This window comes from Molothrus ater, chromosome 1 (assembly GCF_012460135.2).
Source record: "Molothrus ater isolate BHLD 08-10-18 breed brown headed cowbird chromosome 1, BPBGC_Mater_1.1, whole genome shotgun sequence".
Lineage (NCBI taxonomy): Eukaryota > Metazoa > Chordata > Aves > Passeriformes > Icteridae > Molothrus > Molothrus ater.
Window position 1 is genome coordinate 56,049,768 of NC_050478.2, and position 14,732 is coordinate 56,064,499.

Genomic DNA, 14,732 nt, shown 5'->3' on the forward strand with positions numbered 1-14,732 from the left:
TCCAGCATGTCCACACCAGCACTCAGAGGTGATATGACTTTGTTCAGGCCATGATTAATCTACTGTCAGCCTCCTCTCTCCATTGGACTTATGCACTGTCCATATAGAGATATTAAAGGGTTGCTCTCCAGTTTATGAATCATCTCATGGATGGGGGTGACAGAGTCCTGGTTTGTGTGGTACTGTTGGTGCACTGTTGTGATAGTGATCAGTACATGTTGTTCTTTGATCATCACCCATCCCACAGCAGAAGGTCCTCTGAGAAACCAGGCAGAGTATTCAGCTAATTTTCTCTATCTCGACAACAGTTACCCCAAAATCCCAACAATGCCCTTTTGGATCCTTGAAATACCCTCTCTTGAGTTAATCTATGCCAAGGACACTCAGGGCCTCTTGACCAATCAGAATTGGGGTGTTTTTTGCCATTCATTCCAAGTCAGGTTTGTTTCAGCTCCTATCCTGTCAGCTGTCACCCCAGAAATAGAGATAAACTCTGCCTCTATAGATCTTGATGGCATCAGGGTACATTGTGTGCCAGTGTCAACTAAAGTCTTATACTCTTGCAGGTCTGATGCACAATGCCATCAGATCCACATAGAGCAATAGATTAGATTGTCCCTTTCTTCCTGCTGGAGGCACAGCCCCTCTAGTTCTAGTCATAGTAGTCATTGTTCATGTCTTGTAAATATGAACTTTAGATCCCTTCAAGAGGATCAGAAATAACATTCAGCCCTTCCATTGTGTCTGACAACTAGCCCACTGGAAACTGGAGCAGCATTTATGCTTGAAGAATTTTCTGTGGTGGTTGTCCTTCCTCTCAACTCACTCAACCTGTGCTGCTGGGACAGAGGTGGGTTTTCCATCCCACTTCCTCATGTCCTCTCTGTGATCATGCAGGTATAAGCACAGGTTACCTTGTGGTATGTACTGTCTCTTGAGAGCAACTGGAATGGTAGTTCTCAAGTAAGTGTCTACTGAGACCCTGCAAACCATGCTGCTGCTCCTTTTGCTTCCCCACCTCGCCCTCCCTCTGCCCTCTGTGGCAGGCTGGACAGGAGAATTGGAGGTACAAAAAGTATAGGCTATGGGTTAAGATAAGAAAAATTTACTGGAAACAGCAGTTAAATAAGAACACAAACATAACAGCAACAATACTAAAAACAGAAGTGTACAAAAGAGAGAGATTCACATCCAAAATGCTCAGTGAAGAGCCAGACCCAACTGCAGCCACATAAAAGACCAGAAAAGACCTCTTAACCCTGTAGAAGACTCCCTTTTCCACTGGTAATGATGTGAGGTGATACAGAATACCTTCCATGTTCTAGCCATGTTCTCTCTTGCTTACTGCAAAAATCATCCCTGTTCTTGCTGGAACCAGAACAAGTTTCAAGTCCTCTTCCATAAGCATGGACTTCTTCCCTGAGGACAGGTTGCTCAGAGCCCCATCCTGCACTCTTAATGTTTTCAAGTATGTAGCATCCACAACTTCTCTGGACAACCTGTTCCAGTACCTCACCACCCTCACAATAAAGAATTTATTCTGTATATCTAACCCAAATTTCCCCCTTTGAATATGTTACTCCTTGTTCTATCTCTAGAGTTCCTGATGGAGAGTCCCTCTCCAGCTTTTCTGTAGGTCCCCTTAAGATAATGGAAGGTTGCTATGAGGTCTCTATGCAGTCTTTTCTTCTTCAAGCTGAACAGCCTTGACTTTCTCAGCCTGCCTTCATACGGGAAGGACTCTGATCTCTTAATCAACTTTGTGGCCCTCCTCTGGACTTGTTCCAATAGTTCCATGCCCTTCTTATGTTGGGGGCACTGGAACTGTATGCAGTATTCCAGGTGGTGTTTCACAAAAGCAGGGTACAGGGAGAATCACTTCCCTTGACCTGCTGACTTTTGATGCAGCCCAGGATTCGATTGACTTTCTAGGCTGTGAGCACACACTGCTGGCTCATGTTGAGCTTTTCATCGCCTGTCACAGCCAAGCCCTTCTTCACAGAAATGCTCTCAATCACTTCTCTGCCCAGCCTATAGATGCTCCTGTGATTGCCCCAACACAGATGTAGGACCTTTCACTTTGCTTTATTGAACTTAATGAGGTTTGCATTGGCCAACCTCTCAAGCCTGTTGAGGTCCTTCTGGATGGCATTATTCCTTCCCTCCGTCATATTGACTGCACTGCCACTTGTGGTGTGCAGAGCTTGGTGTCATTAGTGAACTTGCTGAGGGTGCACCAATCTCACTGTCCATGTTGCCAACAAAGATGTTGAACAGTGTCAGCCCCAACACCAGTTCCTGAGGGACACCACTTGTCACTGGTTTCCATATGGACAATGAGCCATTACCACACTACTGTTTGGGTGCAGCCATCCAGCTAAGTCTTTATGCACTGAGTGGTCCATCCATCAAATACATGTCTCTCCTGTTTAGAGACAAGCAAATCATGCAGGACAGGGTTGAGTACTTTGCACAAGTCCGGGTAAACAATGTCAGTTGCTTTGCCCCTGTCATGGTTTGACACTGGCACAATGCCAGTGCCTCTATGAAGATACCCTCTCCCTGGTAGCTGCTGTGAGATGTGACCAGGAATAAGCAAAGCAGGCTCTTACTTAGGAAAGAAAAGAAAACGGAACTTTATTAACTACTCTACAACTGCAAATAAAAAGGAACACACACACAGGGAAAATGAAAACTTCACAAATGCATTTCTTCCTCTCCCCACCAAATTTCTAACACAATACATTTATTCTTCAAATCACCAACTCTCGGTCTAGCACCACTTTTTAGACAATCAATCTTCAGTTCATCAAGAGGAGAGGAGTCTTTCTTGTACCATGGGCTTCTCCTGGAAACACAGTCGAAGCTTCGTGTGTTTCTGTGTCACTCGTGGCACTGCCTGGAGTACATCTGCCGTTGTGACCTCTTCCTTTTCATGTCTAGTGCTCTCACTACTGAACACAGACTAGAGCTGCTTCTAGGGTTGTCTTTTTTAAGGATGCTCTGTCTCGATCTAAAAAAGGCACAGTCTCTCTTTTGGGACACCTGTCCCCCCATATTTTTTCACCTCCTGGGGCTGAAGGGCACTAACGCTGAACCCTCTTGGTTCTGAGGCATTGCCTCCCCCTAGAATGCAGTCTCTGTGTCACAAGGAACATGGTTCTGTCCATGGCTATAACAAGAAGAGTCTAGCAAAAGCTACTCCATCATCTCTTCTCACTAGGATTCTTCTCTACTCTTCTACTATCTCTCGCTCACCCAGACTTCTCTCACACTTGCACATTTCTTTCTTCATTTTCTACTCTATCTTTCAGGAGAGGTCAATGATCTGTAAAGTTCTCATTCTCTAAAAAGGGGTTAAAAGCTCCTACAAGCGGCCGGCTGAACCCCCCCCTTCTTCTTCTCCGTCCCAGCTGTGCTGCCGGCACAGGCCCATGTTTATCCAGTCTCAAGGTTACAGTCCCAGGCAGCGGCTCTTTCTCTCTCTCTCTCTGTGTCTCTCAGGGGGGGCTGCCCAATGGCTCCCGGTGTCTCTCTCTCTCTCTCTTCCACCCTTCCACCCCCGGGCTCAGGCCTACCTCTCCCGGCCACATGGCTTTCCCCTCCCCCTGCCCAGCCAGCAGCTGGGCCGGGGGAGAGACCCGAACTCTTTCCCGCCAGAAAACCAAAAGGACCCTCCCAGGGGAGAGCTCTGCTTTTAACCCCGTGTTCTCAGAGGCAGATCCATGTCCTAAATGGCCAGGTTAAATGCCAATATTAAAGCCTGAATATCCATTGGCCCAAAACACAGCATCCTAAAAAACACATTTCTTGTCAAACCACCACAGCCCCTATCCACCAACTCTGTAGCCCTGTCATAGAAAGCCATCAAACTTGTCAGGCATGATTTCCCTCTAATAAAGCTATGTTGGTTATCACCAGTCATCTCTTTGTTCACCAACATGGTTTCCAGGAGAATATGCTCTTTGATCTTGCCTGGTACAGATATGAGACTGAATTGTCTGTAGTTCCTTGGATCTTCCACTTTCCCCTTTTAAAAAATGGAGGTTATATTTCCCTTTCTTTCAGTCTGTCATGGTTTGATACTGGCCAGATGCCAGGAACCTACAAAAGTTTTTTGCTCACTCTCTTCTGCTACAATTCAGTAGAGGATAGAGGAAATAAAAATTAACAAAGGGCTCATGAGTTGAGATAAGGATTGGAAGAAAAACACTCTAAGTGCAAAACAGGCTCAAATTTAAGGTTATAAGGTAAATTTATAATTAACAAAGTCAGGGGAGGATATAAGAGATCATTCCCCCCCAGTTCCCTCCCTCTTTCCCACTGACAGTGCAGAGAGACAGGCTATGGGGTTTTGGTCAGTTTGTTACTTGAGATCTTCTTCTGTTTGCTCAGGGAGAGGAGTCTTTGCTATGCCATGAGGTCCCTCCTACAGGCAAATACTCTTGCAGAAAACTGATGTAGTGTGGGTCACTCGTCCACGGGGTGCAGTCTTCTAAGCTACTCTAGTTTGGAAGCAAGGGTGCTCTCTATCTCTGGAAGCAGGGGCCCTGTCTCTCTATTCACACCTCCCATGGATCACAGCTTTCTCTGACATCCACTCGCTCCAGCATGAGCACTTTTCCCACAGGCTGCAAGTGTATCTCTGCATCTCCCATGGACTTCATGTACTACAAGGGTACAGTTTGTTTTGCCATAGTCCTCACCACAGCCTGCAGTGGAGTTTCATCTCCAATGCTTGAAGCGCCTCCTCCCCGTCTCTTGTTTTCCACTGAACTTGGTGTCGCCATGTTGTTTTCTCTAACATGTCCTCACTTCCTCCTCGTCTGTGACTGGAAAAAAACCTGCTGCTTGTAGGTACCGTTGGCAACATGTTCCACTAATTCAAAGATCTTGCAAGATCTTGCAGTGCCAAGAGGTCAATCTCATCTGGGTTCTGTGTTGAGGAGTTGCTTATCTGCTGCTTATCTGCTGCTTAGGAGTTATCTTTCTGCTGCTGGCTAGGTGACCCTGCCACCATCGTGTGGGCAGTGGTGGCTGCTGTGGCACTGGTGCTATTTAACACCTCTCCTCAAGTGGGGCACTGGGAAGCCACCAGTGCTGCTCCTGCCCTTCTGCCTGTGACATGGCTGGCTAGGGGCAGCCAGGCAGGCAAGGGTCTCTGGGGCCACACCAAGATGGTGGTGGCTGCAGCAGCGCATCACCACTGGCTGTGCCAGGATGGCCCCTGGTGGCACCTCGCCACGCCTGGAAACAAAAACTGCTTGTGTACTATTTTTATTTTCTTCTTATACACTTTCACAGGGGCGGTAACAACCTCTCTGATTGGGCCAGCAGCATCTTCAAAGCTGTTAGAGATTTATCCTTGAAGAATTTTCTGTGAAACTAAAACTTCTATTTTTAGTTTCGAGTATTGCAACATGATCTGGCTTTCTAGGTGTGTGAGACACAGTGGAAGCTTCTAGCAGCTTCTCACAGAAACCTCTGTAGCACCCTACCCACTACCAAAAACCAGGCTGTGCCAAATCAACACACAGTCATCAAGAATTTCACCTGACTGCCCCAGTTTCTCAAATATGGTGGATAATAGCTTAGTAACTTTGTCTACCCTTAGGACCCATGGATGAATCTCATCAGATCCCATAGACTTGTGCACATTCTGGTTCCTTAGATGGTCTTGAACTTGATTCCCTCCTACAGTGGGCTTAGGCTCTTCACTTTCGCAGTCTTTGCATTTTCCTTTCATGACTTGGGCAGGGTGTCTGGAGCGCTTGCTGTGGAAGACTGAGGCATAAAATGCATTTAGAAACTCAGTCTTTTCCATATTCCAGGCCTATCCAGGTAGCCAGGTCTCCCACCTCCTCCTAGAGAGGGCCCACATTATCCCTAGTCATTTTTTGTTATCAGGACATCTATAGAAGCTCTTTCTATTGTCTTTGACATCTCTGGCTAGACTTAATTCTAACTGGGCTTTAGCTTTTCTTTGCTTCTACCTTCAGTAAACTTCTTTTTTATCTCTGAGGTCCTCAGCAGCTCCTTATCCATGTATTTGGCATTTTTGCCCCATATTCTCTTGTTAAAATGCATTGTTCCTGAGCTTGGAGGAAGAGATCCTTGAATATTAGCCAGTATTCTTGTGCCACTCTGCTTGCCAGGATTCTACCACAGGGTACTCTACGACACGGGTCCCCAAAGATAACAAAGTCTGTTCTCCTAAGTCCAGGGCAGGTGATCTTATTGTGTATGGTTTTATTATATGTATAATATATTATCTATTTATTGTATATTAAATATATTTATTGACAGTTTCTTTCAAGTACCTATTTTTAAAGATGCAAATTAAAAATTGTTAGATTTGTGTCTGATGTGTTATAATGGATGTTGTTTTTTTTTTTTATAAAAAGCAACAGTGGTTTGAAAATGCCTCATTCTGGAAGATATAGTTTGTTGTCTTTGGGTGTCATTGTCAACAAATTCAGTGACTATATTGTGTTTGAACAGTTTCTTTGAAAAACTAATTCACACTAATATCTCAAAAAGAACTAGTCTGCCAACAGGAAGGCATGCTTTAGGAAATACTGATTAGAAGATTGCTGGTTGTGAAAAAAGAATATAGCAGCCTTTCTTTCTCTCCCACATCTGAAATTTATCCTTGTTCAGCTCTCACATTTATTCAGTGGAATGACTCATCTCACCTCATCTTAGCCTTCTGAAGCCACAATGACCACCTAAGATAATCTCCTGGCTCATTTCTTTCACTAGTGGGAGAAGGCACACTTTCCTGAGGAAGTATATGACAGACAGGTGGTTTATCATTGCTATCCACCCCCAGTGACTTCCATTAGCATCTGTGTATCTGATTTCTATAAAAGGTTTGTGCTAGGTGAAGAAGTTGACTTGAATAAAAAAAAACAAAAAAACATGACCAATCCTTTTAACTGCTTATATTTCCTCATTCCATTCCCAATGTTCAGAACCTGAGAATGAGGGAGGTGTTTACATATTGGAGGAGTGCACATCCTTTAGAGTTCTCAGTAGTAGGACAGGGAGACAATGATAATTCTCAGGATCTGGCACTGAGGAAGTACCTAGGCTGCTGTTGTATTGAAAATCATTCAGTAAGCCAAAGTTTGCTAAAGTTTCTGGTGCAGGACTTCCTTCAATAGGCATGAAAGAATTTATAAATGGGAAGTGAAAACCTAAACTATTTGATTTCACTTATAGTTGACTAATGTTGTCAAAAGTTTATCTCAACATTCTTTCATGTTCCACTCAAGGTGAGTTGAAACAAGCTTTTTACCATCCTGCCAAGGCCACTGAACTTATCATCATTGTACTTTCATGCTTCTAATAATAATAAAAATAATTGATTATTTAATTTTTTAAATGTTTGTATTTTTATTCAAAGGAAGGAGAATATTTTAGGAAACATGAAGAAGGCAAAGCAATTACTTGGGAAATTGCATATAATTCTTTTGGATTAAAATGCCAGTGTAGCAGTACTGTGCGTTTGCTCTTTGCACATGTTTTTACTTCCTCTGAATGTTGTGACTTGCATTTTTTTGTATACAAAAGTAGTGACAGAAGATAGCTATCCAGCCTAATAAAAATGCATTGTGTCACAGGCTACCAGTTACTCTATTTTTAGTTTTGAATATTGCAACATGACCTGGCTTTCTAGGTGTGTCTTTTTCACAGTGAAAACATTATATACGTATGCAGAACCTTACATTAAGATGTGGCAGAGTGTGGAATGAATAATACCCAGTGACTGTTGTAAAAAGAGGTGTTGAACTTCTAGGTTACTTCTTGTGTATGCTTTATTTCTCCTGCCAATTCTCTCTTGGAATGGGTTTCAGGGATTTGCTTTGCTGTTGGGGAAGATGAAACAGGAAAGCCTTATAAATATGATTGTCTGGCAAAAGATTTTGAGAATATAGAAACTATAAGCGAGATTGAAATGAAAGCAAGCTTTGAGATACCTTAGTTAGTGAACAATTGGAAGACAATGTTGTGGCTGGCTGAAGGTAATCCCCTTTTGATGAAAAAATACCCTCTGCTTGCAGACAGGTCCAAGGCTCAGAGCAGACCCTACTAGCTTGGCAGAAGGGGTCCAAAGAGTAATTTTTAGGGTTTAAAATGTAACACAGTATGGTAAAGTAATGATTCTTATAGGCTGTATGTAAATGCTGTAAGATTTGTATATTGTACTAGACTGGTTAGTGAGAATTAGAATATTCAAGACAGAAGAAGAGTTATTGTATTGTAACGAGAACTTCGCTCTCTTACCCCTTTTACTCTCTTATGATTTTGCTCTCTTACCCTTTTATGCTCTTACCCTCTCCCATCCTCTCTACCCCTCTCTTCTCTCAGGCCTGCTCCGAGCTGTGGCTGGCAGCTCCCAGCAGGGCCCTGCACCCACACCCTTTGCAATAAACCGCAAGTACAATGACCCAGCTTCAGAGATCTCTCGTCTCCATCCGTCCTGACCATCCTACCCCCCAACACTATGCAAACCCTCCTACACTATGCAAACTGTGGAGACATCTGTCCGCCCAGTTGACTGAAACTACTGCACATGTCCATTACATGCATAACCACCTGTAGTCTGCACTGGATACTTTTGGGCAGTGTTAAATATCCTGTGTACTTGCTTTACAGTTTTTTTATACCCCAACAGGCAGATAGATACTGTTGCAGGGCATCTGTCAGACTGTCTATGTGCTTAGATAGTCTGCACATGCTGTTTAACTCTGGTATGACTCTCAGAATATCCAATTTATCAAGCTTGTCAATTATAATGAGATGGCAGATGCATGCCTATTTCTATGTAGGAATTCTTTGATATGGTTCACTGCTTCTCAAACTTAGTAAGAATTTCTTACCAGTAATTATGGTGCTTTTCCAGAGGAGAGCGAGGAATGTGCTGAAGATCAGAAGGAAGGGTTTTGTCTTTCAGTTCAGCAGATGCTTATTTTCCAAACTTTTTTGTGTGTATACCGAAGCCAGCTTTTATGCAGTCAGGTCTATTTCTGATAACTATTTTGTTAATTTATAAAGTTTGTTGTTGGTTTTACTTTTTTTTTTAAAAGCTATTTGATCTGGCTCTCAAAGGAATGTTATCACAAATGAGTTGATCTTAGAGTTGACTGCTAAGATCATTGAGTCCAATCGTTAACCCAGCACTGCCAAGCTCTCACTTAACTGTGTTCCTAAGTGCCACAGGTGAATTTGATTGAATTTCAAAATTATTTCAGCCACCTTGAAGCAGAATTTTTCAGGTAGTAAATTTTCCTGGATTCTCTTCATTCCATTTAGGATTATTAAAAAAAAAAACCAAACCAAAACACATACATTAAAGGCAAACTATCACCAGGCTCTTATTTAATACAATTAATTGGGAGTAGCTGCTCAATGAATAGAGTAGTGACTCAATGAATCAGCAATAGTTAAAGATAATGGATGGTAAGACAAAGACAGTGTAATTTTTTCACATGATGGTGTGAGGAACAGCAGTACTTCTGTTTTTCTAAATGATTGATGCACATAGTAGTTTGCATAATGTTCATTGAAGAATGTTGGTTCCAAGAAGCAATCATTACTCACTGTGCTATTATTGAACATGAGTTTTGAATGAGTTGCAGCATAAAGCTACCGATTACTTATATCAATTAAGTCAGGAAGAACCAAAGGTCATGTTCTTTCTGTAAAATTGACTGCTGTGGCTTGTGTACAGTGTTTCTGGTAGCTAGTTAAGTGGTCATAACTGCAGACTCCCCAGACATGGAATGAAGAAACAAGGAGTCATATGAAGCAATGCTTACTAGTCAAATGTGAAAGCAGTGAGTACTGTTTAATATACAGGAGATATATGGTGGCTGCTTGATCTAATGAAAATCATCGCATTTCCTAACCTTGTATAGTATTTCTACAATAGTGTTTCTAAGTATACTCTAATAGAGTTTTGCATGTGTATGTCAATCATTAGGAATAAGAGTAATTTGCTAACAGATACTATTCAAGAAGTTCCTTCTTATGGCTGAATTGAAATTGTCCTCTCTTAGCCCCTGTGTTAAATTTAAAGTAATTTCTATTTTTACTTATTTCAGTTTTGAGTAGGGAACAGACAGCTGATTAATGGAAGTGATTGTCCTGCCCTGCTCTGCACTTGTATGGCTTCACCTTGAGTACTATGTGCAGTTTTGAGCACCACAATATAAGATATACTATTAGAAAGTGTCCATAGGAAAGCCACAAGTATGGTGAAAGATCTGGAGGGGAAGCCTTACAAAGAGTGACTGAGACCTCATGATCTGTTCAGAGTGGAGAAGAGGAGACTAAGAGGAAACACTGCAGTCTTCAACAATCTCTTGAGGGGAAGTGAAGGGGCAGATACTGATCTCTTCCCTCTCATGACTAGTGACAGGACTCAAGGAGTCTGAGTTCAGAAGCCTTTGGGCAATGCTCTCAGGCATATGTTGTGATTCTTGGGGTGTCCTGTGTAGGGTCAGAGGCTGGACTCAGTGATACTGATGGGTCCCTTCCAACTCATCATATTCTATCATTCTGTGTTTGTATGATTCTGTGATAACCCATGGAATTATGTATATTTACCTGGCATCATTGTAACTGATCTTTGAAAAGTAAATTTTGTTGACTTCATGTATAAACATGAAAAAAACTTCAAAAGTCTCTTGAGACTTCCAAAAGTTCTCACCTGTCAAGGTGTATGCAAGGTCTCATCCTGGGAGCTGACACTCACTTTAAACCTATTTTGCTTTATAATAATCAGATTTTTGTTTTCCTTCTTTTAGATTACGGTCTTTGGTAAAGCAATTGGAGAGAGGGGAAGCTTCAGTTGTAGATCTAAAGAAGAATTTGGAATATGCAGCGACTGTTCTTGAGTCAGTATACATTGACGAAACTAGGTGAGCTAACTACAGGCATCAGCACTCATATCTGGCACCAGTTGTAATTTACATGCCAGTTGTGAAAGTTGGTTGAGCCAAGATTTATTACTTGTAGACAATATGGTTTTAATCATTAGAATATTGTATTCTGCTTAGAAGAGATCTTCAGTCCTTCATTTAAAAAGTTCTTTAGTTTCCTGGAAAAGGGAAGGAGATCAAAACCAAACATAACTGTAATACACTTTTTCTTAGAGAAATGCTTTCATAGTTATTGCAGCCTGAGTAGACTCAACTATTTCTTCTGAACAATGTTAAATTTTTCACTTGTACGATGTCTTTGAAATTAAAAAAAAGTTACTCATGAACAGAGGTAGACTGGCAAGACATTGCAGAGGAGTTCCCCCCTCTTGGTTACATGCCATTTACCCAGTGAATAATGCACTTCTAGAGTCAACACAGATGACCAGAATGGGAGAGGAGAGGACTGTATGTTACCAACTCAGATGCTAGAAATTCCCAGAAATGACCATAAATTATCTTTGAAAGGCAGAAAGTTCAGAAATATGATGAGCTGAAGATGTAAAGATATTAGAGGATCATGTAGTTTTGCTTCAGAAGGCTGATACGCCTTGTTTCTCAGCCTAGTAGTGAGTTCCACGATCTGAAATGTAAGTACGTAAGAGAATAAACAAACAGTTGAAGAGTTGTACTAGTGTGTTTTATTAAGGCTGTTGAATCAAGGACTTTTAACAGCTGCTTTAATTAGAATATATATGAGTTTCTTTTTTAATAATGTTGTAGTACTCTCTAAGGAACTCTGTTTACCCTTCAGTTTCCTCATCCTTCTAGGCGTTTACTGGACACAGAAGATGAACTCAGTGATATCCAGTCTGACTCTGTGCCCTCAGAGGTCCGTGACTGGTTGGCTTCTACCTTCACACGGCAAATGGGGATGATGCTTAAAAGGACTGAGGAAAAACCCCGGTTCAGGAGTATCGTCCATGCAGTGCAAGCTGGGATATTTGTGGAAAGGTGAAGTGTTATGTAATTACTTTATTCTACTATCTACCCAGGTACTGCAGGTTTCACCTACAGTGTCATGGCACAATGACAGGAGGTGGAGAGGAGTACCTTAGGCCAGAAGACCTCAGAGGACTAGTGGAAGACTGCTGAATGAAGAACACTTTAATGTGCTTCTGTTAATGTTTCTACATAGATCTAGGTAACACCTAAAACCATGTGATTTAGTAAAAGACTGCAAACTGAAACAGTACCTGGTCCTCTGTTCTTACTATAGTACAGATGTAATAGCACACGGTATAATTTTGACGGACAATATACACTTCTGCATAGTCCTAGATCAGGAGTGACAGCATTTAAAATTTGGACAGATCAAACTCTCCCTTGCTTCCGTTTACTTCTGTGGTCTAGTATTTCTTATGAAGAAGTTCTAAGACACAGAACAAAGTCCTTTACCATATTATTACTGGAGCTAACCATAGATCAAAACTGATGTGAAAATTCTGGAGCTTAGAGAGGATTTCAAAAAAGCCATTGAGTTCTCTAAGCCTTCCCTCTTGTGATTTACATCACAACCTGTTGCTAAAACTGATTTTACTTTTTTAACCCTTTAAAACATTTATTCATTTCAATTTGGACTCCTAATCTTATCTTTTCTTGTCAAGTAACCACTCTTCACTGACCTTCTTTGTTTAAGCCAGGAGGAGGGCTGGCATATGTGAAACTGTCAGCATTCTTTGGACACCCTGAAAGATAGCAGCTTTCATATCTCTGGTGTAACTTTGTAACAGCAAAATTCAAGTCAGGAGTGGAAGAGCAGAACAGCTTTCACTGTTGATCACAATTGCAGTGACAGCCTAACAGCCCTCTGTGCAGGAGGTTATGCATATCAGACAGTGGACCACAATCCACACATACTCACAGAAGCCTCCTTTGTCATGACTATAGCTAATATTTTTGTCTGTGCACTAAAGTTACTGTACATGTGTTAAGGTAGCAGCAAACTGTAATAAGACTAAACCTCTAATTTCTCCTTGGGACAGATTTCTCCAAGGTTTGACAGGCTTCTTGTGAATTAACCCTCATTCTGTGGGGCATTTGCTCAACAAGGAAGTAAATGCAGAAAGCTGGCTCAGTGGGGTGTTTTCCAGCTGACCTGGATCACTGTGGCCCAAAGAAGGAAGTGTTCAGATATAATATGGCACTGGAAGAGGGTTGTGACTCTCCTGAGCTAAGGGAAAGGGGTTCTGCCTCAATTGTCTCTTAAGAGAATGCCATGGAGCTTCAGACTAGAGAAAGGAAGGGATAAGAGATTCTGTGATTTGGGAATGGACAAATATAAGTCTCCAAAGGTGAATGACTTTTTTCAGGTCTGAGTGCAGAATATGACAAAAACGGCAGTGAAGGAAGACTTTGCACAGGATCATTCAGATGGGAGAAGAGAACTTTCCATCATCTCCTTTTAGTCCTACAGTGCTTTAGGGCAAAAAAAAGGTGACCTGTGCAAAGAGCTTCTAGCTCTGACAGAGTTTCTACATTTCCCAAATCCTGTTAAACACAGTGTGTCCTGAAAACAATTTGAAAAACTTGTACATACTTTATAATCTGTTTAAAATATACTTTATAATCAAGTTTAAAATCTGGCACATTACATACTTTGTTTAATATGGTTACAGATGTTGATTATTGCCTTGTTCTTTTTCTCTCACTCCCTGAAACACAGACACATGGCAAACACTGAAAAGGTTTTATACTAATCTTGAAAACATGCAGACAAAAAAGCCAGCTGTATCACACTGAAGTTGATTCATTTCATACAAATGATTTCTGAAGTACACTCAGAATTAGCTTGCATGTGGGCCAGCAAGGACTAAGGGAGCTGAAAGGTCAGTACAGTTATGTGCAATGGAAAATGGGGAAAATTTTGTTCATTTGAGTGTAGTGTTTCCATCTGATGAAGACCTGGTACTGGCAAATTGTTTGTCATGTTCAGCTCAGTAACCAAGCTGTGAGATACTGGCGAGTGTACAATCTCAAATTAAGCTATACAATAAGAATAGTATTGAGAATATTGGGCAAGTTAGGAACAAAATGGAAGGAAAAAAGTTCCATATTCCAATTAGGATTTTCTATGCTAAACAAGGTCTCCTTGTCTGTTGTTTTATGAGTTTTGTTGATTGTTTGTTTTGTTTCATTTAATTATATTTATGTGTTGCTTTATCTATTTAATCTTGGTAGAATGTACAGGCGTACTTCAAATATGGTCGGCTTGAGCTACCCACCAGCTGTAATTGGAGTGCTAAAGGTAATCCCAATAAAAAGGTGTTGAAGGGGGGTCTGTACAAAGCATAAAATTAATACTGTGATATCTGACATGATAAGGGGAGTCTTAATTCTTGGTCTTTCTTTCTCTCTGACATTCAGTTAGTTCCCATGCATTAATCATTTAACTGGCCTAAGGGATTATCCTTTCAATAAAAGAAAGAATGAGCTTTAAGACTGTGGTCATTTTCAGGTTGTGAAGGTTGAAATTCTGTTCTAGATTACAGTGATTAAGATGAAGATTTAGAAATCACTCATATTTCACAAGGAAGAAAGAAAATGCAGATGGAGAGAGATGGAGAAGGGAAAGGATCTGTTGCTGTGAGAGAAGGGAATTTCTTGCATTGTTCAGCTTCAGGTCTTCAAAGTGACAATCACTTTATAAAAATGGACCCTTCTTTGAGTTTTGAGGTTTCAGAGTGAAAACAGTCAGAAGTAGTCTGAAAAATAAACAGTGCTTCAATCCATGGGACAATGGCA

The 14,732-nt window shown here is 41.4% G+C and overlaps 1 protein-coding gene across 1 annotated transcript in view; it reads left to right on the forward strand.

The window, feature by feature from the left end:
• Positions 1–14,732, forward strand: part of PDE1C (phosphodiesterase 1C) — a 289,933-nt gene that overhangs the window by 201,906 nt on the left and 73,295 nt on the right. Inside the window, exons 8-10 of the mRNA XM_036406364.1 lie at positions 10,815–10,928; positions 11,760–11,942; positions 14,169–14,235. Of these exons, the coding sequence (XP_036262257.1) occupies positions 10,815–10,928; positions 11,760–11,942; positions 14,169–14,235 (364 nt within the window). The remainder of the gene's footprint in view (positions 1–10,814; positions 10,929–11,759; positions 11,943–14,168; positions 14,236–14,732) is intronic.